Source organism: Talpa europaea (genome assembly GCF_964194135.1).
Source record: "Talpa europaea genome assembly, chromosome: 16".
Taxonomy (NCBI): domain Eukaryota; kingdom Metazoa; phylum Chordata; class Mammalia; order Eulipotyphla; family Talpidae; genus Talpa; species Talpa europaea.
The window spans coordinates 39,953,229-39,974,405 of record NC_140084.1 but is presented as its reverse complement, the minus strand read 5'-3'; the positions used below and the strand labels follow the sequence as shown (position 1 = coordinate 39,974,405).

At 54.0% G+C, this 21,177-nt stretch overlaps 3 protein-coding genes across 4 annotated transcripts in view; 2 read left to right on the top strand and 1 right to left on the bottom strand.

Moving 5' to 3' along the window:
* Positions 1-1,232, bottom strand: part of WDR62 (WD repeat domain 62) — a gene marked incomplete at both ends in the record, with an annotated part of 37,033 nt that extends 35,801 nt beyond the window's left edge. For both annotated transcript variants that reach the window (XM_084257156.1, XM_084257155.1), the window contains one exon: positions 1,056-1,232. In XM_084257156.1, coding sequence (XP_084113282.1) covers positions 1,056-1,232 — 177 coding nt within the window. The remainder of the gene's footprint in view (positions 1-1,055) is intronic.
* A 672-nt stretch (positions 1,233-1,904) lies between these two features.
* On the top strand, positions 1,905-7,148 carry THAP8 (THAP domain containing 8; the record flags this gene model as incomplete). Its single annotated transcript, XM_084257526.1, has 4 exons — positions 1,905-1,987; positions 4,729-4,918; positions 5,079-5,471; positions 7,008-7,148. 4 exons carry the CDS (start codon positions 1,905-1,907, stop codon positions 7,146-7,148), a joined length of 807 nt encoding a protein of 268 aa, XP_084113652.1.
* Positions 7,149-9,856: 2,708 nt separating this feature from the next.
* CLIP3 (CAP-Gly domain containing linker protein 3) lies at positions 9,857-20,582 on the top strand (the record flags this gene model as incomplete). The annotated part of the gene is made up of 13 exons (XM_084257467.1): positions 9,857-10,034; positions 13,550-13,689; positions 13,775-13,868; positions 14,075-14,236; positions 14,631-14,749; positions 15,727-15,963; positions 18,067-18,202; positions 18,348-18,476; positions 19,119-19,262; positions 19,330-19,453; positions 19,661-19,725; positions 20,078-20,150; positions 20,528-20,582. Exons 1-13 carry the CDS (start codon positions 9,872-9,874, stop codon positions 20,580-20,582), a joined length of 1,641 nt encoding a protein of 546 aa, XP_084113593.1. The 5' UTR covers positions 9,857-9,871.
* Between the last annotated feature and the right edge of the window lie 595 nt (positions 20,583-21,177).

The following is a 21,177-nucleotide window of genomic DNA, read 5'->3' as shown; positions in this document are numbered from 1 at the left end:
AGGGATATGCAGGCTGAGGTCCGAGGGATGAGAAGGCAGCCAGGCAGACTGAATGCAGGAAAAGCTCAGGCAGAGGACTCACCAAACACAAGGGCTAGGAGGCAGGAAAGAGCTTGGAGCCTCAGGAAGATAGAACCTTGGTTAGAGGGAGAACAGGGTGGTACTGCCAGAGAGATGGGCAGGGGCCTTGCAGCCAGGAGTGGATGACATCGTCAGAGTGGAGCAGGAAGATCCACCAGCAGCCACCATGTAACCACTCATTCATGCAAATCATTCACGATTTCATTTCAGCTCCCTGCAGCAACATGGCATGGTTATTGTTGTAAGAATAGACTGCGTGGCTCAGAGAGTAGTTTTTCACTTGCTGCAGTGCTAATGGAATTCCTTCTATCTACTCTAAACTCCCCTGTGTTTTCTGTCTCTCACGATTTAGGGAACTGTTTGATACTTTCTCCTCCCCCAGCCCTCAAGAAGAGCTACTGAGATTTTACAAATATTACTCACATCCTCTCCATAATTTTGAATGACAGTAAGGAGTAAGAGTCCCACCTTAGTAAGGGAGAAGGAAAGAGAAGGCAGAGAGGTGGGAGAAGGCGGCGTAGAGCTGAGGGTGAGGTGGGACAAGTAGGACTGGAGAGAGACTGATCCTGGGACCCACCAAAGACCCAGTCGGAGGCGAGGTCAACAAAAGTGGAAGGGCCCAGAGACTCTCAAGGTACAGGAGGGATCGCTAGAAGGTGGCACTGGGAGGGGATTGGAATTAAAATGCACTGGAGGGGCCAGGGCCAGGGAGGACCCCTGGAACACCCCAAAGGCTCAGGGGTTAGAGGTGGGGCTAGGAACCCGGCGCAGTATAGACCGAGAAGGGGAAGTGGGAGGAGCCCAGGGAGGGGGCGGGGCTTAGCGGTGGAGGCGGGGCCAGGGAGCCGCCTGCAGGGGTCAGCCCAAGCCGGTAGGCGGGGCCAAAGGCCTAGGGCGGGGCCAAAGGCCTAGGGCGGGCCCGCGGAGCCTCGGTACCCGGGAAACTGGGATGGGCAGGGCAGGCAGCTCCTCACCCGGTTCTGCACCGAGTCCTCAGGCGCCGCTGAGGGTCGCGTCCGCCGCCGGAGGCAGGGCGGTGGAGCGGGGGGCGGCGAGGACTGTGTCCTCCGCCCCGGAACTCCCGCCATGACAGTTGGCAGCTTCTCGACTGCATCGTTCCGCGCGTAACCTCCAGGCCCTAAGGCCGCCATCGTCGCTCCGGCGCAGGGCGACCGTTACACTCCACAACCGCCGCCGCCGCCACGACCCATTCGAACAGCGAACAGCCGCGGGAAAGCCGGCGCCGCCGCCCATTGGACGCGGCGGTCTTCCGCTCTGGCCAATCGCAGGGCTGCCGGACCGTGGCTTTGACCAATGAGAGCAATGGGGCGGGGCGCCCGGCAGGGTGGCGCTCCGGGGAGCCTACCCGCTGCTCGCTCGGGCTTCGTGGCTTTACAGGACAACCTGCGTGTTCATCATTGACTGAAATGTACAGATTGTCACTTTGGGAAGGCAAAGGCCTTTTGCCACTTGCGCCTATCCGCTCTGTGCCAGTCGCCCCGATGGAAGCGTAGGGTGGAGCCCAAAGTGACTGAGGAACTGGCGCAGGCTCAGATCCGCCGTCTCGGCGCCTTCCATCTCACGTGACTACGGGTGCTGTGCGCCGGCGTACTGGTGTGTCCCGTTCATCACGTGACGAGGACGCGCCGTGGTGACGTTGCAGGGGTGGTAACGCGTCCCTCCCCCGGCACGTGATCAGGCACCAAAGGCAGTCACGTGAACAGACACCACGGGCGGGGCGGGACGGGACGGGGCTCGGCTGCGCTCCGCGAGGGCCAAAGTGCGACTGCAAACCCGGCAGAACTCAACGGGGCTGGACGGCCATGCCCAAGTACTGCCGGGCGCCGAACTGCTCCAACACTGCGGGCCGACTGGGCGCGGACAACCGCCCCGTGAGCTTCTACAAGTGAGCACGGCGCGGGGCGGGGCTTACCGGGGGCGGGGCCTGGTGGAGGCGGGGCCCTGGCGCAACCTGCAGGTGTCTGGAAACTTGGTTAGCGAGGTGCAGAGACGGTCATCCCAGCATTTTGCCAGGAGCACAAATTCCCGGATGTACAAAGGTGCAGATGTGCGAAACAGGGGTAAACGATTAACTCCAGGTAGTGAGCGGGGCGAATGTAAGAAAGGGCGGGCAGTGCAGGGAGAAGAGGTTGTCCGGGCGCGGTAAGGTTGCCCACTCATCATCATCGCGAATTTGAAATTTCTCCAACTCAAAACATCTGAATTGAGCTCCTGATCGTTTCTTTCCCAAAACCTTTCATAACTTTTCCTATTTTACTTAATAGCTTACACTGTCTTTTGTAGGTTACAAACCTTAAAGTCCTCCTTACCTCCTGAGAGTAAAAATTGGCTTAAGCTGTAAAAAACAAACAAGAACCCTCCAAATTTATTCCCATTTATCTGGCTGGAATAGCAGACTCGGACAACATCAGCTGAAGAGTTAGTAGGGGAGAAAAAATTCTGTATTTTTCTAGTGGACATGTTGCAGATGACACATTCCCTTTCGAGTGTCTACAAAGGAAACTCTGTTCTCTAAAATCAGACCGTCACAAACTTTGCTGTTTGAAATAATATCAGTAAGAATGAAAAATCTCACTTATTGTCTGGAAGAGTTAAGTCACTTTCACATGGAGAATCAGCCTTGGTTTACAAACCAGCTGCAGAGCTTCAGGTACAGGCTTTCTGGATGCAGTATTCCACATCTGTCTAACCTTTATTGCTTCCAAAGGGAGGAACCTGCACCCACTTTGCCATGTAGACCTGCTGTTGATCTCTTTATACACAGTTCTGCTTTACTCTGAGCCTGTGCAAACACTATTTCATGTACTTTCCACTTAAACTTCACCTTCCCCCCTAAACCCAAATAATAAACTCTTACCTATTCCTTTGGCAAGACTCCCCAAGTCTGGTGTGCAGTCTCCCTCGTGGCCATGATAAATAAGGATGTCTTTGTTGTACTTAGGATTTGTCCCTGATGGCCTTAGTCTAAGTGGGCCAGGACATATTCCTCATCCAGTCCATCAGCAAATCCTGTTGGCCTTCCCATTAAAAACTAACGAGTTGATCCCCTGCTCTGCTGTCTCTCCGGTCCTAGCCACTATCACCTCCCAACTGCACTAGTTTACTAGCCTCTTCCCTTGGTCAACCTCCTCTCACAGAGAAACTGTGACTATTTGAGTCAGATCAGGGTTCTCCCACTCTATAAAAAACAAAGTGAGAGGCCTCCCTGGTGGCACAGGGGTTAAAGACACAGCACTATCAAGTGGTCGCCAGCCACTGCGGCATGAGTTCGATTCCCCACCAGGGAGCTGACCCACATGGCGCAGCAGACCTCACCTGTCTTGCCCGCTGCTCCCCTCAGAAGTGCATTTCAGTAGATCCACCTGTTCTGCTCCCCACTCTGTCTCTGGTGAATCCTTTGCCCCACATACTTCTGACCTACACCCCAGTTCTTGTATGCATAAACAAAATGAGACTAGAGCAGGCAGAAAGCAGGCCCACAAAGCCCTGCAGGAAGTGGGTCTCCAATATCTGTGTGACCTCATCTCTACCTCTTGCTCTGCTCCGTAATGCTGGCCTATTCCATGTTCCTTTAGTACACCAGGCACGCTTTTGCCCAAGTGTTTGTGAGGTGGCATCTTGTGCTTTTGATTTGCATTTTCCTAATGATTCGTGATGTTGAGCACCTTTTCAATAGCTGGTTGACCATTTGTATATCTTCTTTGGAAAACTGCTTATTCAAATCCTTTGCCCATTTTTTCAATTGGGTTATTTGTTTAAAAAAATTTTAACAGGTGTTTTTAAACACACACACACATATACACACACACAATGACTCCTCATGTATCCATTACTCAGTTTTAGCAGTTTAACATTTTGCCAAACTTTTTCATCCCTCCTCACACCTTTAGTGCAGTATTTTTTTATGGTTTTAAAGATTTTTTTTTGGTTTATTTTAATATAGTGTTTTAATGTAAATTCCAGACATTGGGTCTTTTACCCATAAGTATTTCAGAGTGTCTTTCCAATAGATGCCTTTTTATAAATATTTAGAAATAAATAGAATTATCACATCTAGCAAAATTAATTTCTTACAATTACCTAATACTCACTTTTTCCCCATTGTGTTAAAAGGAAGCGCAGTTTCCTTTTAATTCCCTTTCTTTTCAGGGAAAGGTTTGTTGCTGACAAGGCTTACATCCTGCATTTCAGCTGATGTTTCTTAAATTTCTTTTAATCTCTCCCACCACCCAGCTCACATGAAAGTAGGATCTCCCTCATTCCAGATTTGTCTGACTTTGTAAACTACTTTCTGAGGTTCCTGTAGAGGAACAGATTGGGGGGTGGCTTGGAGAGTGAGCTGGTCAGGGAGACCAGAAACGGGGCTGCTTACTGCAAGAATCCAGGCCGGAGAGAATGGAGCGTGGACTGTAGGGGCAGTGGAGGTGGGAGAAGTGGGAGGATGCTGGTTGTTTAAAAGGGATCACTAAAGAACCCAGCATGGATCTGTGTCAAGTATCCTGGTGGGAGGCAGGGCCAGTTTCTGACCGAGATGAGGCAGAGGCTGCAGTCCAAGGAGCCCAGGGTGTGAGTGTCCTCCTCAGAGGGGTGGGGTTGGACCTAACATCGCTGACTCACCTCTGGCAGGTTCCCTCTGAAGGATGGCCCCCGGCTGCAGGCATGGCTGCGGCACATGGGCCAAGAGCACTGGGTGCCCAGCTGCCACCAGCATCTGTGCAGCGAGCACTTCACGCCCTCCTGCTTCCAGTGGCGCTGGGGGGTGCGCTACCTGCGCCCAGATGCAGTTCCCTCCATCTTTTCCCCAGGGCCCACCAAGGTGAGCATCTAATCACCAGCCTTTTCCACCTGGGAATAGTCTATGGAGTCTGATCCCCAGCCCTCCTTTCCCGAGGGAAATCCCCCAGGAGAGTAACCCCTTCATCTTCTCAGAGTCCCGCCCTGATGCCCATTCCCCCATCCCATACCCTGTCTTCCAGAGGGAGCGGAGTAGCGGAAGCGAGGAGAAACCTCTAGTGCCTCCGCCTGCACAGGAAGCTACGCCCCTGCCCCCAGGCTCAGCCAGCCCCCATCAGGGCCCTGTACACCTGGTGGTGCTGGGGACAGCATCTGGAGGCCCCGAGGCCAAGGCCACTGTCTTCCTGACCCCTATGCCCCTCCCACCGGCACCCCCAGGGCCACAACATGGTGTCCCTTCCCAGCACCCCAGGGCCAGACTGGGTGCAGTGCTGGGAGCCCTCCAGCGCAGGGTGCGGAGGCTTCAGCAGCGCCAGGAACAGCACCAGGCACAGCTGCGGGCTTTGGAACAGCTGGCACAGCAGCTGCGCTGGGAGAGCCTGCTGGCACGGGCACGCCGGGGCCAGCTGCGTGGGGTGAGTGTGGAGGGGGGACCCTGACTGGCAGCCCCAGGGGCAGATAGCCCCATCCTTGCCTGGCCCACACAGTGTGCATGTTTTCATATAAACCAGAGTCCACTATTTTATTTTATTACTCTTTTAAGATTTATTTAGGGTCTCCCTGGTGGTGCAGCGGGTTGAGCACTGCGCTGTGAAGCTGTCTGCAGCCTCTGCAGTGTGGGTTCGATTCCCGGCCGGCCAGGGAGAAACCCACATGGCACAGCAGACCTTTCCTGTCTCGCCCGCTGCTCCCCTCAGCAGTGTCCTCCATCTGTCTGCCTGTTCTGCTCCCTGCTTTGTCTCTGGTGAATTCTCTCGCCCTCCTGCACCTCTGACTGTACCCCAGTTCTTGTATAAATAAATAAATTTTAAAAAAAGATTTCTTTATTATTTATGCATACAAGAGCTGGGGTACAGACCAGAGATGCAGGGGGTGAGAGGATTCACCAGAGACAGAGTAGGGAACAGAACAGGCAGACTGACTGAAATACACTGCTGAGGGGAGCAGAGGTGAGACAGGAGAGGTCTGCTGCGCCATGTGGGTTTCTCTCTGGTCGGCTGGGGATCGAACTTGTGCTGCAGAGGCTGTGGATTGCTTCATGGTGCGGTGCTCAACCCCTTGTGCCACCAGGGAGGTCTGGAGTCCACTATTTTAAAGTCAGAATATTTCACCCACCTTCTCATATTTCTGACTTTTCTTGAAAAAAATCAATCTGGCAATGCCAGTTGGTCAGAGCAGATTACTGGCGGCTGCATTTATTAATAATCATAGTAAGGGGCCCTTATTCTGCAAGACGCAGATTTAACAATGTAGTGAAAACTCAGAACAACTTTTACTAATGTTGTCCTCCTTTTCAGATGGAAAATTTGAGGCCCCGAGTGATAAGAGTAACTTGCCCAGAGTGGCAGCCAGTACGCTGCAGAGCGAGGATTAAGGCCCAGATGTCTGGCTCCAGGGATGCCCCCTGCCTGCCTCTGGAGAGCTTGAGATCACAACCCCTGCATGAGAGGCTCTGGGCCCTTTTGCCTCTTTATTTTACTGCTGAGTATTGGGGGTGGAGGGGTAAAGGGATCATGACTTCAAAAGTGAAAAGTTTGACCCCAGCTTATTTTTGCTTAAAATCCCCCCCACTTCCTCACATTCATCTTTGTCTTCTGCGCCCCCACCTCTCTGTCCCCCCGTTTCCCCACTTTCACGACTCTTTATTTTCATTTTTCGCTGTCCCCCTGTATTTTTGTCCTGGTTTATCACTACATTTCTCCTATTTCCCGTTTGTATCTCTGCCCCCTCTTCCCACCACGAGTGCGCATGCGCGCACACCTTTCTTTCCTCATTCCTCTTTATTCCACCATGAACGTCTCTGGTGCTCACATCTGCTTCCTTGTCTTGCCATATATCTCTCTGTTTCCTGACCCCCCCATACACACTTCTCAACTTGACCTTCCTTTTCCTCCTCCATCCCCAACCCTTCCCTCCCCTCACTGCCCTGTGATCTCCCATCTCTACCACAGCTTCCTGGACCAGAGGAATCCAGAACCTTCACCATCATCTGCGGAGGGCCTGACATAGCCGTGGTCCTCGCCCAGGGTCCTACAGCTCCCACACTGGATGCCAAGCCTGACCTCCTGGACACTCAGACCCTCACTGCATAAGGACCATGACCTATACTGTCAGGAGACAGATGGCGGAAGACAAAGGAAGAGAGACTCACTAGGCATGCGCTTGCCCAGCCCCACCACCCATGCCTGTGGCAGAGGAGTGCCTTCCTCAAAGGCCTGGCTCCCACCACCCCTTCTGGGGACCCCCTAAACCTAGGGCCAACCTGAGCCCAGATACCCAGCAGTCCCTACGTCCCTGGGTAACTGCTCCTCGCCACCCCAACTTGAATATGTAGTCTGTAAAACAGTCAAACAAGGGTTGTTCATAGGGGAAGTTATATCTGGTTCTAAAGAGCCTCATACCCTTTACCAAGCCTGGTGCCAAGCTGGGGATACAGCAGTGAACACAGCAGACAAAATCCTGCCCTCATGGTGCTCACATTCTGCTTGAACAGGAGATGAACCAGTAAACTAATAAAGATAATTTGAGATTGTGATAAATGCTATAAAGATGGAATGAAAATGTAATGGAGGTAATGGGAGGAGGACTCCATGGTGCTACAATGTTTGAGCAGAGACCCGGATGATGAGGCGCTGTCCTGGAAAGCACATGGCCTGGTAAAACAGCCCCTTGCAAATGCCCCAACATCTAGGCTATTAGCTGGAGGGTGACAGTGTTGCTCTGGAAAAAACTAAAGCAGGGAAAGACTGAGTGTGTGTGCGAGGGTGATAGAGCCGAGGCGGTCTTGCTGAAAAGGCGCCACTAAGTTAAAATCTAAAACAGGAGCGGGGGAACCAAGTATCTGGGAGAAGAACATTCAGGAGGAACAGCCAATGCAAAGGTCCTGGGGTAAGGACGAGCAAGGATGCCGATATACTTGGAGTGGAGTTATTGAGAAATTGGAGAAAGTACAGGGAGAGGTTCACACAGGGTCTGTAGCTGTAGTTAACACTGGCTGTTACCTGGAGTGAGGTGCAGCGAGCAGATACCCCTGAACTGGGAAAGGCCCTGATGTGATAGGTGTTGCTAGGTCCCTATGGGGGCCTCCCTGGTGGCGCAGGCGGTTGAGCGCCACACTATGAAGCTAGTCACAGCCTCTGCAGCACAGGTTCGATCCCAGGCACCGGCGAGAATCCCACATGGAGCGGCAGACCTCTCCTGTCTCGCCCGCTGCTCCCCTCAGCAGTGAATTTCAGCAGTCTGCCTGTTCTGTTCCCCACTCTGGTGAATCCTCTTACCCTCCTGCACATCTGGCCTGTACCCCTGCACTTGTATAAATACAAAATAAATCTTAAAAAAAAAATAGGTCCCTATGGCTGCACATTAGGGAGCAGGCAGGAGGAGTGGAGGGGGACCGGGGAGACCAGGCAAGAAGAAATGCTTTCCAGGTGGGAGAAGGTGAGGATAGACTGAGATGAAGGCATGGGGTGGGGGGGTGTGAGGGATGAGATCCTGGAGATATTTTGGAGAAGTTGCTCCTGAGCCTGCACATTAGAAGCATGAGCGTGAAAGGCACAGTCCTCAGCACTGTTCAGACAGACATGATTGTGGGCACCGTCAGCCCAGCCAAGCTGGGATGATGCAGCCAGGAGGCCCTGGACCCTGGGCTGACTCCAGGAGGTCTTCCTAGGGGAGATACAGGTTCTGAGAGCTGGTGGGGTTCCTTAGCAGATCTGTCCCCTAGACACTGCTACAGCCACAGTGATTGAAAGCTCAGACCGACAGCCATTGGCCTGGGTTCTACTTCAGCTCCATCACTTACTTGCTGTGTGTCCTCGGGCAAGTGGCTTAACCTCTTTGGACTGATAAGTGCTCTCTGAGTTCCCTGTAGTGACAGTGATGGTGTCCACGAAGATGGCAGGTGCCTCTCCAGAATCATCCCTCAGAGACACCCTTCTGTACGGCAAGCCTGGGGCCTGCCGTCAGGTCTGAGGTTTCAGGGGCAGGAAAAAACACCACCACACACCTAAGCCCCTGTTCTAACCTGCCTGATTTACGGGAATGTCCTCTCACAGGGGGATGGACAAAAAGACCTCTGTCCCCTTCCCCATCCCTCTTCTTTTGTCCTGTCTCTGCTTCATCACGCTCCTTCTGACTCCGTGTCCCGCATCTTCCTCTTCGCGATCATCTCTTCCTCCTTTCTCCACCCTCCGTGGGTATCCCCTTACCGGTGCGGCCTCCAGCCTTTCCATCAATGCCAGCAGCCTCCGGGTACCTCCTCCCCCGCGCCCAGTTGGGGGTAACAAGGCGCATGCGCAGTCAGCGCCCCTCCTCCATCTCCATCCCCCGTCGGCGTCTGGGCCTCGTCCCCTTCTCTGTCTCCCTCTCCTCCCCCATCACTTCCCCTGACACTGACACCCCAGTACTCCAGTCTCCCCAGTCTCAGCTTTGGTCTCCAGCTCCGTCTGCTCGAGGTAAGATGGGAAGAGGGGAGGCCCGTGGAGAAGGGGAGGGGCGAAGCATCCTGCATCCCGAGATAAACAAACCCGGGGAGGGGGCGGCCTAGACGAAGGGGCCTGACGCGCGAGAAGAATGGGGGGCTGGGCTTGAGGGAAATGGTAGGCGCTGAGCCCACATACCAGGGTGCTTGAATGGGTGACGGGCGCCCCTGTGATTGCTCAAAATCCAGTGCTAGGGGCGTGGGAGCCAGCCAGAGCGCTGGGAGCGCTCAGGGGGGCTTGGATTGCGGGGACCCCTGTAGCTGACCTCTGCTTCCAGGATTTGCCTGAAGGTCGCCCCTAACTCTGCCCCCGCCCCCTGAGGGCCACCGAGGACCATGACTAAGACAGATCCTGCCCCGATGGCCCCTCCGCTCCGGGGAGAGGAGGAGGAAGAGGAGGAGGACGAACCTGCCCCCGAGGCTCCCAGCCCCACCCAGGAGCGCCGGCAGAAGCCTGTTGTGCACCCCTCCGCACCTGCCCCCCTCCCCAAAGACTACGGTAACCACCCTACCCAGCCTGGAATCTGGCCTGGAGCCCTGGGTGGCCAGGGAGGTTGGACTGAGCTCTCAGCAGAGATGGTGGGAGGACTCTAGGGGAGTGGAAGGTGGTCCTGAGCGTCCTGGCAGAGTCTTTGGGTTCCTCCCTCCCTTCATTCATTCATTCACTCATTCACTCATTGGAGAAGGGAACTGCAATAATCCTAATCTTTGGCTCACGACACATCATCATTCAATCACTTATTCATTCCACAAACCTTTGTTGACAGTCTAGTTCTATACTAGGAGTTGGGGAAACAGCACAGAATAAGAAACATCCAGCCTTTGCCCTGAGAGAACTCACAGACCTCAATAGCAACCAAATAATTACAAGATAATGTAAATATAGAATTATAAGACTTGATGAGAACTGTGTTTGCCATGAACAGGATGCAAGAGCTTTTTAAGACATGGTTTCTCTGGGGAACCTTTGAGGAAGACCCAAGGATGGGTTAGGGGTTAAGCAAGGGAAGGGTCTCGGGAGACAGAGCTTCAAGCCCTGAGGTGCGAGAGTGTGGAGCTGAGAGGGTGGCCTCTTGGAGAAACTGAAAATGTCTACTCATCCACCAAGCAATGTTTATCCACTGCTACTACCTGTGACTAGCCGTGTGCTGGGTGCTAGAAATGTAATGGTGAGCTGCCCAGGCATCAGCCTTCTCTCTAGAAGGAGTGGCTAAATAAGGGACTCGATAAAGAAATCAGACACTTTCTGATAAGAGTGCTGTGAAAGGAAAAAAATGGAGATTTAAGGGAGAATGGCTAGGGGGCAGCACCTGGAGACAAAATGGTCAGGGTGGGTAGAAATACCACCAGGGGATATTTAAGCTGAGCGCAGAGTCAGAGGAGCAGTCTGCCAGAGGTGAGCTGGAGAGTGTTCCAGGCAAGGAGCAGCAAGTGCAGAGGCCCTGAGGCAGGACTGGGCTGGGATCAGAAAGATGATGATGGAGCTGCAGTTAGGATGGGGTCATAACTGGGCGGAGAGGTTGCCAGTGGCTAGCCCAGGGGGCGTTTCAGAGGCCTCTGGATGTGTTCCAAGTGGGAGGGGGTGAGAGCTGGAGGTTGGAGGTGGGGTGATTAAAAGCAGAGGAATGGTGGGCTGATTCATATTTTTAAAAGCTCCCTCTGGGGCCTCCCTGGTGGCGCAGCGGTTGAGCCCTGGGTTGCGAAGCTGCCCGCAGCCTCTGCAGTGCGTGTTCGATCCCCGGCTGCTCCCTGGCCACCAGAGGAGGGTCCCACATGGCGCGCAGACCTCTCCTGCCGCCCGCTGCTCCCCTCAGCCATGTACTTCGGTCCTTCTGCCTGCTCTGCTCCCTGCTCTGGCTCTGGTGAATTCTCTCACCCTCCTGCGCTTCTGACTGTACCCAGTGCTTGTATGTATAAATAAATAAATAAATCTTAAAAAAAAATAAATAAAAAAAAATAAAAGCTCCCTCTGGCTACTGGGTAGAGAAGGTGGAGCTCAGCCAGAGTTGCATCTAAGAGGGAGCTTTTAGAAAACACTGGCAAGGAATCTCAGAAACCAGGCACCAGGTTGAGGGAGGAGGCAGAGCCAGGATAGGGAGGAGGGGTGATGGTGATGGGTCCAAGAGGCAACAACTTGACCTCCGTCTGACAGAAAAATAAGAAAGTCACCTGAGTACCTGGGGAGGGGTCCACCCTAGGAAACCAGAAAATCCTCTTTGCCAATGTTGCTTGGTGGGAATTCAGAGGATCAGGCTGGTCCCCAACACTGAGGGTATCCTGCTTGTGGAACAAGGAAGGTTTGGTGACAGAGCGAGATGGAATCTGAAGTGTTCACTAGGGCAGAGCGAGGGCTAAAGTGGACTGCAAGAGAAAATCGTGTATTTGTGTATTAAATTTGTACATGAGTTCAGTGCACGCTTTGGGGATAAGGCAGTGAACAGAAACAGTGCTTCTCTGGGGGACAAGCAGAAAAGAAAAAGAAAGGGAAAAGCAAGGAAAAGCAGAAGGAAGGAGTCAGTGAGTTATGTTAAGTGGTGCTGTGCTGTGATTAAATAAGAAAGTAGGTAGGAGATGAAGTAGGGCAGGGTGGTTGGGTGAAGGATCGTGACGGGCTGATGGGCAGGACACGGCTCCATTACGCATGCGAGGCGGAGCCCCATGAAGTCAGTGAGTCCCCAAATCTAGATCTGACATGCTCAGAGAAGTGACATTTGAACAAAGACCTGCAAACCTTCGGTAGATCTGAGGACAGACTGTCCTGGGCAAAAGAAACAGCAAGTGCAAAGCCCCTGAGATAAGAATTTGCCCGGCGCGTTGGAGAGACAGAAGGCGGCCAGTGTGGCTGGGGAGGAAGAGGGCAGAGAACAGATGAGGCCAGTGTGTGCAGGCCCTTGTGGGCTGTGTGGAGGACTGTGGTCTGTACTCTAGAGTGTGCTGGGAGCCAGGGCAGAGTTTGAGCCAAGGGCTGCTGTGATGTGACTGGGGTTTTAAAAGGAGCGCATGGGCTGATTTCTGGAGACACCTTCTCTTCAGCTCCTCTGGACTCACTCAGGATAACCTGATTGTTTACTTATTCATTCAATGTGCACTGAGTTCCTGCTGTGTGCCAGGCCCTGTACTGGGCACTGACATCACTCCAGAGAGCATCACACATTAGAGTCTAACCTGGGTGGGGGTACACAGGAGATCTTGGAGATCCGCTGGCTGGACGTAGGTTGGTTCATGCTCTTGGATATATAAATATATATATATTTATTTAAGATTTATTTATTTATACAAGCACTGGGGCACAGGCCAGTGATGCGGGAGGGTGAGAGAATCCACCAGAGCAGGGAACAGAACAGGTAGAAGGACTGAAATACACTGCTGAGGGGAGCAGCGGGCGAGACAGGAGAGGTCTGCCGTGCCATGTGGGAATCTCCCTGGCCCGCCGGGAATCGAACCGGCGCTGCAGAGGCTGCGGACAGCTTCACAGCACTGCACTTAACCCGCTGCACCACCAAGCGAGGAGGCCCTCTTGGATACATTTTTTTTTTTGGTGGGCTGCACTGTATTGGAAAGGCTTTTGGAGATTTTTCTTAAAAACTGAGATTTCTGACTTTTGAATTTTTGTTTTTTTGTTTTTTGCACTGGAGATTTGCCCAAACTGGGTCCATACTGTGCAGGGCAAAAGTCGGCTTCGGCAATAGCAGCCCTCCTGGGGCAGGTGGGACCTCAGCATCTCTTCTTACCAGACTGTTTCAGAAGGGTGCGGGCTGTGCTTTGTGGGAAATGCCTGCCTGCCTTCCATTTTTCAAAACAAACTGGGCATCCAAACTTTTTTTTAAACCTCATGCTGGCCATGTGCCATGCACAATGCCTGTGCCCCACGTGCCATGAGTTTGAGACTCAGAATTAGAGGGTCTTAAAGGTAAAGAGCTAGAGCTGCCACCCCCTCCTCACCCCCTGCCTAAGGATGGAAAGAGGGGGTCTGCTTGCCTGGAGTGACTTTGGACTTCTTACTCCCCACCCCAGCCTTCACTTTCTTTGACCCCAATGACCCGGCGTGCCAGGAGATCCTGTTCGACCCCCACACCACCATCCCTGAGCTGTTCGCCATTGTGCGCCAGTGGGTACCCCAAGTCCAGCACAAGATCGATGTGATTGGCAATGAGGTAAGAACTGGGGAAAGCAGGGATGGAGAAGATGGGGGTCTTGCACATGGTTGGGTGACCCTCCCTGGTCCCTTGGTGCTTCCAGATTCTGCGTCGAGGCTGCCATGTGAACGATCGAGACGGGCTGACCGACATGACGCTGCTGCATTACGCATGCAAGGCTGGGGCCCATGGAGTCGGTGAGTCCCCACCCCTAGATCTGACGCGCTCAAAAACCACCCCAAGCCCCAGCCAAAGTTCCCCATCCTGAAGCCACAGCCTAAGTGCAATACCTAAAGTGCAGTCCCTAAAGTGCAGTCCCTGAGGCCCACCGCCTTCTCCGTGCCCTGCGCCCCTGCCCTGGAGGAGGGGACCCTAGCTGACCTGGGATGTCGCGGTCGCGCAGGGGACCCCGCGGCGGCGGTGCGTCTCTCGCAGCAGCTGCTGGCTCTGGGCGCCGACGTGACCCTGCGCAGCCGCTGGACCAACATGAACGCGCTTCACTACGCGGCGTATTTCGACGTGCCGGACCTCGTCCGCGTGCTGCTGAAGGGCGCCCGGCCACGAGGTGAGGGCGAGGCCCCGGCTGGGAGGGCGGCGGGCTGCAGGCAGGAGGAGGGCACTCAGGGTGTGGGTGGAGAGGACGTGGAGGCCCGAATTAGCCGGGCCTCGGAGTGATGGGGCAGAACTGACAGGGACGAGGGAGGGGATCCGGATACGAGGAGAGAGTGGGAGGCCCGGGAGGTGGGGCTCAGTGGCTCTCCGCCCCTGGGCCGGGCAGGACTAGATGAAGAGGGGGTGTGGCTGGGCGGGAGGGGTGTGGCCTAGGAAGAGGGGCGGGGCTCAGCATCTGAGGCTGAGACTGGCACTGGGGCCTGAGGGACTTCCCAGGGCTGGCAGGTAGCGGGAGGCCGGGGTGCCTGGGGAGCTCATCCAGAGTTCCCCTCTCTTCCGCCTCCCAGTGGTGAACTCCACGTGCAGCGACTTCAACCACGGCTCAGCCTTGCACATCGCCGCTTCCAACCTGTGCCTGGGCGCGGCCAAATGTTTGCTGGAGCACGGTGCCAACCCAGCGCTGCGGGTACTGCCGCCTTGACCCGGCCCCCGTTGTTGTTTTCCTCCTCCTGCCTGTCCCCGCCCCCTGTCCTGGCCACCAGGCCTCTGGGGAACTGAGGACCTGTGTTCCCCACACCTTCCTCCCTAACCCCACCCCACTCCCAGCTCTAAAAGCATTAGAACTAATCATCCTGTGCAGTCCACCAAAAGAAAATGTATCCATGGGCAGGAGCCAACTTGTGGCCAGCCCGGGGTTGCCCAGGGGATTCCCACTCCTCGCCACCCCCGCTGGCCTCTGATGTCTGTTGCTCTGTGGAGTAATGTCAGCACCCAGCAGAGTCTGGCGTATATATAGAGTACCATTTATTTTACAAAGATCAGTGTCTTACAGTGGGGAAACTGAGGCAGAAAGCGTAAGTGATTTTTCCAGAATCACTCAGCAAGGAATATCCTGGCTGACCCCATGGCTGTATAGACAGCACTTTGAGACCATAAAGAAAGTAGAATGGAGATCTCTGTGAAAGGGAGGGTTGCCCCCGCCCCCCATAAGTCCTCTGTGTGATCTCTGACCATCATATCCCTCCATTTGGAATCTGGCTCCTATCTGCTTACTCGGCAACATCTAGGCACAGATATCTTGGGGGTGCACGGCCTGTGTTCCTGAGGCCCTGCCTCTCCTGCACCATCAGCCAGCTCTGACCCAGCACCACAGGCGCCATCCCCTCAGATGGACCCTGCCAGTCTTAGGGTCTGTGGGGTATTGCCTCCCCAAGGGGCTCCCCCCATAATCAGTTCTACCCACAATGACCTGACGTCCCTGCCTGAATTCTCAGGGGCGGATTTCCCTTGGAAATCGGTCAGTGCTCTACCCCTTCTCGTTCCCGTGCTCCCCCAGGGTATGACCTGCTTCACTTACACCGGTGGTCTCTGGGGGTATGACCTCTGTGGGGCCTCAACCTCTGCCACTGAGTCCTCGACCTCTCTCTTCCTGTTGACTCCCAGAACCGAAAGGGACAGGTCCCAGCGGAGGTGGTTCCAGACCCCATGGACATGTCCCTGGACAAGGCCGAGGCGGCGCTGGTGGCCAAGGAACTGCGAACACTGCTGGAGGAGGCTGTGCCGCTCTCCTGTGCCCTGCCCAAGGTCACGCTCCCCAACTATGACAACGTCCCAGGCAATCTCATGCTGAGCGCATTGGGCCTGCGCCTGGGAGACCGCGTGCTGCTGGATGGCCAGAAGGTCAGGAACCCGGTGGCGTGGCCGAGCAGGTCTCAGCCCTCAGCCCTCAAAACTGCGTCCTGGGGCAGAAGGCAGAATCTGCCCTTTGTGTGCCCACCCTCACAATCATCCGCACAACTTTATTTCATTTAATAGTTGCTCTCTGAGTGCCTCCTTTGGGCCTCTGTGCTGAACCCTCTGTCTTGAAGCTTGGGGGGCAGACAGATCCACCACCTGACGGTGACAGCCCAGGCCAGGGGTGGCCAGCATGGGGAAGCAAAGTGATCAACATAGCTTTGCACCTGAGGGGCCCCTGGGCCTTGTGACACCCCGCCTGGCCCCTGCTCTGCTCCCTACGTGGTCAGTGGTTTGATTAGGCAGGTCCAGGCCAGAACAGTGAGGGCTGTGATGAGGGCTGCACCCACTTGAAGATTAGAAGGAATGAAGCAGGAGAAGAAAAGGAAAAATGGTTTCAGGTGAGAGGAGCAGGTGTAAAGGCCCAGAGGATAGAGTCTTCCTTCATCCAGGGAGTCCAACTTTTTTCTCCCTTTGTCGTTTACGTTGTTGTTATTTTGTGGACAGTCCAAGTTTGATTCATTTACCTGGTATCCCTCTGGTCCGTGCTGGCCCTGACCCCTCCATGTTGACAAAGGGCCATTTCAGCCTTGGCCCTGCTCTTCTGGAGTTCCATTCCTAATGAAGAAGAGAGAGGCAGGTAGCAATAAGGATTTTGAAAATCATTAAATGCTTGAATTTAGTAAATTGTTAGCTCTCTGAGGGCAAAGCTGGTTTTACCTGGGATGTTCCAGGAGGGCTTCTTGGAGGAGGTGCTATCTGAACGGAGATGGGAAGAGCTTACCCTGCAAAAATAGAGAGACAATGGAAACCACGGTGCAGAGGCTCAGAGGACGGAAGGGGTAGTAGGATCGGATGGATATTCTCCAGGGTGGGGGAGGTGGAGCGGTAAGAAGGTTGAGTCACACCAGACCTGAAGGCACTGGAAGGTTTTGGATTGTGTTTATTATATAGTGAGAGACTGTAAAGGTCATGTTTTATTTCCTAATCAGGTTAGACCTATCTTTCTGTACATGACTTAATTAAATTCTTGTGACAATTCTGGAAAGTAGGAGAGTGGACTGTTCCCCAGAAGAAGCTCAGAGAGATGAAGCCCTTTACTGAAGAAATTGCATAGCAACGTCTGCTCGTTAGAGAAGTAGCATCACACAGTAGTGTGGTTTGGAGGTTCACCGTGGGACCTGGGGCCAATGAGTCTACTCTTTGGGTATCAATTTCTTCATCTGTGAAATGGAGCTAATAACAGAACCCACATCAGGGATTGCATGAGATCTGAATTAGTTAAAAAGTGTAAAAACCTTAGAACAAGGCGTGGTGTATACCGAGTGTTCTCTGTGTGCCAGGCACTGTATTAGTCCCCACACGAATGCTCCAGAGTAGGCACTGTTGATTAGCCCATTTTAGAGACAAGGAACTGAGGTTTAGAGAGGGAAGCAGCCTCATCAGTGCTAATTATCATACTTCCTGGGGGCTCTCCACCAGACAAATGACTTACAAGGTTGATTGTTAGCCCTATTTCACAGATGAAACTAAGCCCCAGCAGCCCCCTGAATCAGAGTCACAGGATAATAACAGCCAGCATTTCCTCAGCACCAGGCCCTTTTCTGAGGCCTTTCTCTGTCATACCCCTTCCGACAGTCCCTTCTCTGTGATGGAAATGTTCTTTGTGCTACCCACAGCCACACATTATCTGTACCTAATGGAGGAAGTGATATCTGAACGATACCAGATATCTGATATCTGAACCTATAATGTGACTAATGCAACTGGGGAAGTGAAATTTTAACTTAATTCTAAACAGTCATATGTGGCTATTTACTGCCCTGGACAGGGCCCACTCTCTAGCAATCCTATAAGGTGGGGGTCATTTGTGCTGCCATTTTGCAGATGAGGACACTGAGGCACAGAGAGGTTAAGTCGCACAGCCATTAATGGTGATGTCTGAGCTGAGACTTGAACCTGGGGCGCCCTCCTGCACACCATCAAACTGCCTGTGTGCCAGTGATCTGCCATGGCCTCCCCAAGCCTCATCCCCACTTGTTTCCTCAGACGGGCACGCTGCGGTTCTGCGGGACTACAGAGTTTGCCAGCGGCCAGTGGGTGGGCGTGGAGCTGGATGAGCCCGAGGGCAAGAATGATGGCAGCGTTGGGGGTGTCCGGTATTTCATCTGCCCTCCCAAGCAGGGTCAGTCCCACCTGGGGCCCAGGAGGGTGGTGGTGGGGTGCACTCATGTCTGATGCTCCCGACTGGGTAATTGGGGTTAAGGATGATGGCGGGGCAGGGGGCAGAGGCTTGGATGACTCCCAGCTCAAGCTCTGTCCCCCCCCAGGTCTCTTTGCCTCTGTGTCCAAGATCTCCAAGGCTGTGGACGCACCCCCCTCGTCTGTCACCTCCACGCCGCGGACTCCCCGAATGGACTTCTCCCGTGTCACTGGCAAAGGTCGCAGGGAACACAAAGGTCAGAAGGGGGGCCCTGGGGGTGAGGAGAGCCAGGTGTGGGGACATTCTGTGGGTAGCCCAGCTTCTGTGGCTTGGTTTCTCCTCAGACCCAAACTCCCATTTCAGAGGATGGTCCCAGTTCCTGACACCCCTGACTTTGTTTCTCCTTTGCCTCAGCTCTGGCCCTGCCCTGTTCCTAGAAGTTCCTATGGGCTCCCTGCCTTCTATGACTTAGTGTTCCCTCAGGCCCAAAGGTTTTTTTGCAGTTTTAGGCACAAATCTATGGGGCCCCTGGTTTTATTATCTTGATTTATCCTTAGACACCTTCCCCCCTTCATTTTAAAAGGACAGTTTCTGGGCTCCTGACTTCTGTACCTCAGCTTTTCCTTTGATCCAGATACCCTCAGCTTTGAGAAGGGATTTTGGGGCTCTCCAGATTCTTGGCTCAGTTTCCCTCAGCCCAGCAGGCCCCCACCTCAGTTCTCGGGTATCTGGGGTTCAGTTTCCTTTCAAGCCCACAGCCCCACAGTTCTGAGGAAGGCTCTAGCGCTCCTCTGGTTGGAGCCGCAGCTGAGTATCCACCTTGGGGCCTTCTAGGTGACATGGGGTCCTGAGATGGTGCCTGGGGCACCCCCCTTACCTCTGTGCTCTGCACCTCCAGGGAAGAAGAAGCCCTCATCATCCCCGTCTCTGGGCAGCCTGCAGCAACGCGAGGGGGCCAAGGCTGAGGTGGGAGACCAGGTCCTGGTGGCGGGCCAGAAGCAAGGGGTTGTGCGCTTCTACGGGAAGACGGACTTTGCTCCAGGTGAGTATGGGGAGCTGTGCTGGGGGTGGTTGGGGTCTCAAAGCATTCTGACACCTTCCTGCTGCAGGTTACTGGTATGGCATCGAGCTTGACCAGCCCACGGGCAAGCATGACGGCTCTGTCTTTGGCGTCCGGTACTTCACCTGCCCGCCGCGGCATGGAGTCTTTGCACCAGCGTCCCGAATTCAGAGGTGAGCCTGAACTTCAATCCCAACCCAGAGCCTGATCCCCCCAAGATGTCTCCTCCTCTGAGGTCAGCAGGACAGTGGACAGTGTGGGTTCCCACTCCCATTCCCTGGTCCTTTCCATGTGCCCCCCGCCCCCACCCCAGCCTTAGCTCCTGGTCAGACCCTGGCCTCTGGTGGCTCTGACGCCTCTGACTCTTCCTGTCTCCCCAGAATTGGTGGATCCACTGACCCTCCTGGGGACACTATTGGAGCCAAAAAAGTGCATCAAGTGACAAGTGAGTTGGGAGTTGGGGTGTGGGGAGGAGTGTGGGTGTGGAGACAGAAGGAAGGGCCTTGGGTTCTCAGGGCATCTCTAGCATTTCACTGGGGACACAGTGTCCAGGCAGTGATGAGTCAAGATCCCACAGGTACAGGTGCTATGGGGTACGGGAATGACAATGATAAGGCTCTGGGCAGGCATTGGGCACATGGGTAAATATTGGGGGACACAGGGGATATCAACGACATGCATTCCAGATGGGTGTTGGGAATATGGGATCCAGGTGGCACTTGGGTTGTGGATTAGTGGCACTAAGGGCACAGGTGGTCTGTCATCCTCTTTTTTGAGACTCTGCCCCCCTTTTCCAGTGACGCAGCCCAAACGCACCTTCACGACAGTCCGGACCCCGAAGGACATCGCGTCAGAGAACTCCATCTCCAGGTGGGTAGCCAGCCCTGGCCCTGTTGCCTCTGAGATGTTCAGGCAGAGGCTTCCACGTGCAGTGGATGGAGATCTGGAGTTCTAGTTGGGGTGGAAATAGATGTTAGGAGAACTTGTGATTAATCAGCTTACCCAGAAAGTCTTCAGGTAGTGGGGCCCCACATTGAATTCTGGTGGCTGCAACTTTTAAGGGGCAGGTAGAGGAAGCAGAACACCTGTCTATGCCATAGAAGCCTGAGAAGGCACTGCCAGAGAGACAGAGGCAGAATCCAGAAAGGTCAAATCCCAATCACTGGGGGAAGGAACTAGAGCGCAAGGGGGTGGATCCGGATGTTTCTGCTGCTTGCATCAGAGTGTGATGTGGTTTTCCTTCCCAGGTTGCTCTTCTGCTGCTGGTTTCCTTGGATGCTGAGGGCGGAGATGCAGTCTTAGAGGCCCTGACGCCTGACAAAGACACAGAGCCCCCTCTAGTGTCTCCTGACACAAGGAGTCCCCACGTCACCCTGAGATAAGAGATCCCCAGTAACACATCCAGAATAGAGACCCCACTAGCCAGCCCTCGATCACTGAGGCCCCATTATTAACATGATAACCCCCCAAATACAGAACCCATGTTACCCAGAAAGAGATTTCCTGAGTGTAGCACCTTCAGGCTAGTCCCTGTCCTCAATCCCTCAGAGCAGACCCCCTAATTAACAGATTTCTACATCACCCCAAATGGTGATGACCTTCTCCACATAATGCTCCATAACAGAACATTCCTGAGTCACTCATCACTGGATCAGGATCCCCCTATTAGTAGAGACACCCCTCCCATCAAGTCTCCCGTGAAATAAACACAGGTCACACCTCCAGAGCAATAGAGTCACAGACCTTCATCCCACATTTAACATCAGTTTCAGTTCCCTTAAGATGGTGTGACCCCAGTGGTCACCTCAAAACCCTTGCACTGCAATCAGAGATCCCCACCATTAACAAAACCCCTGCTCTTACCCTTCAAGAAGAGACCCACATGAACCGGCCTATT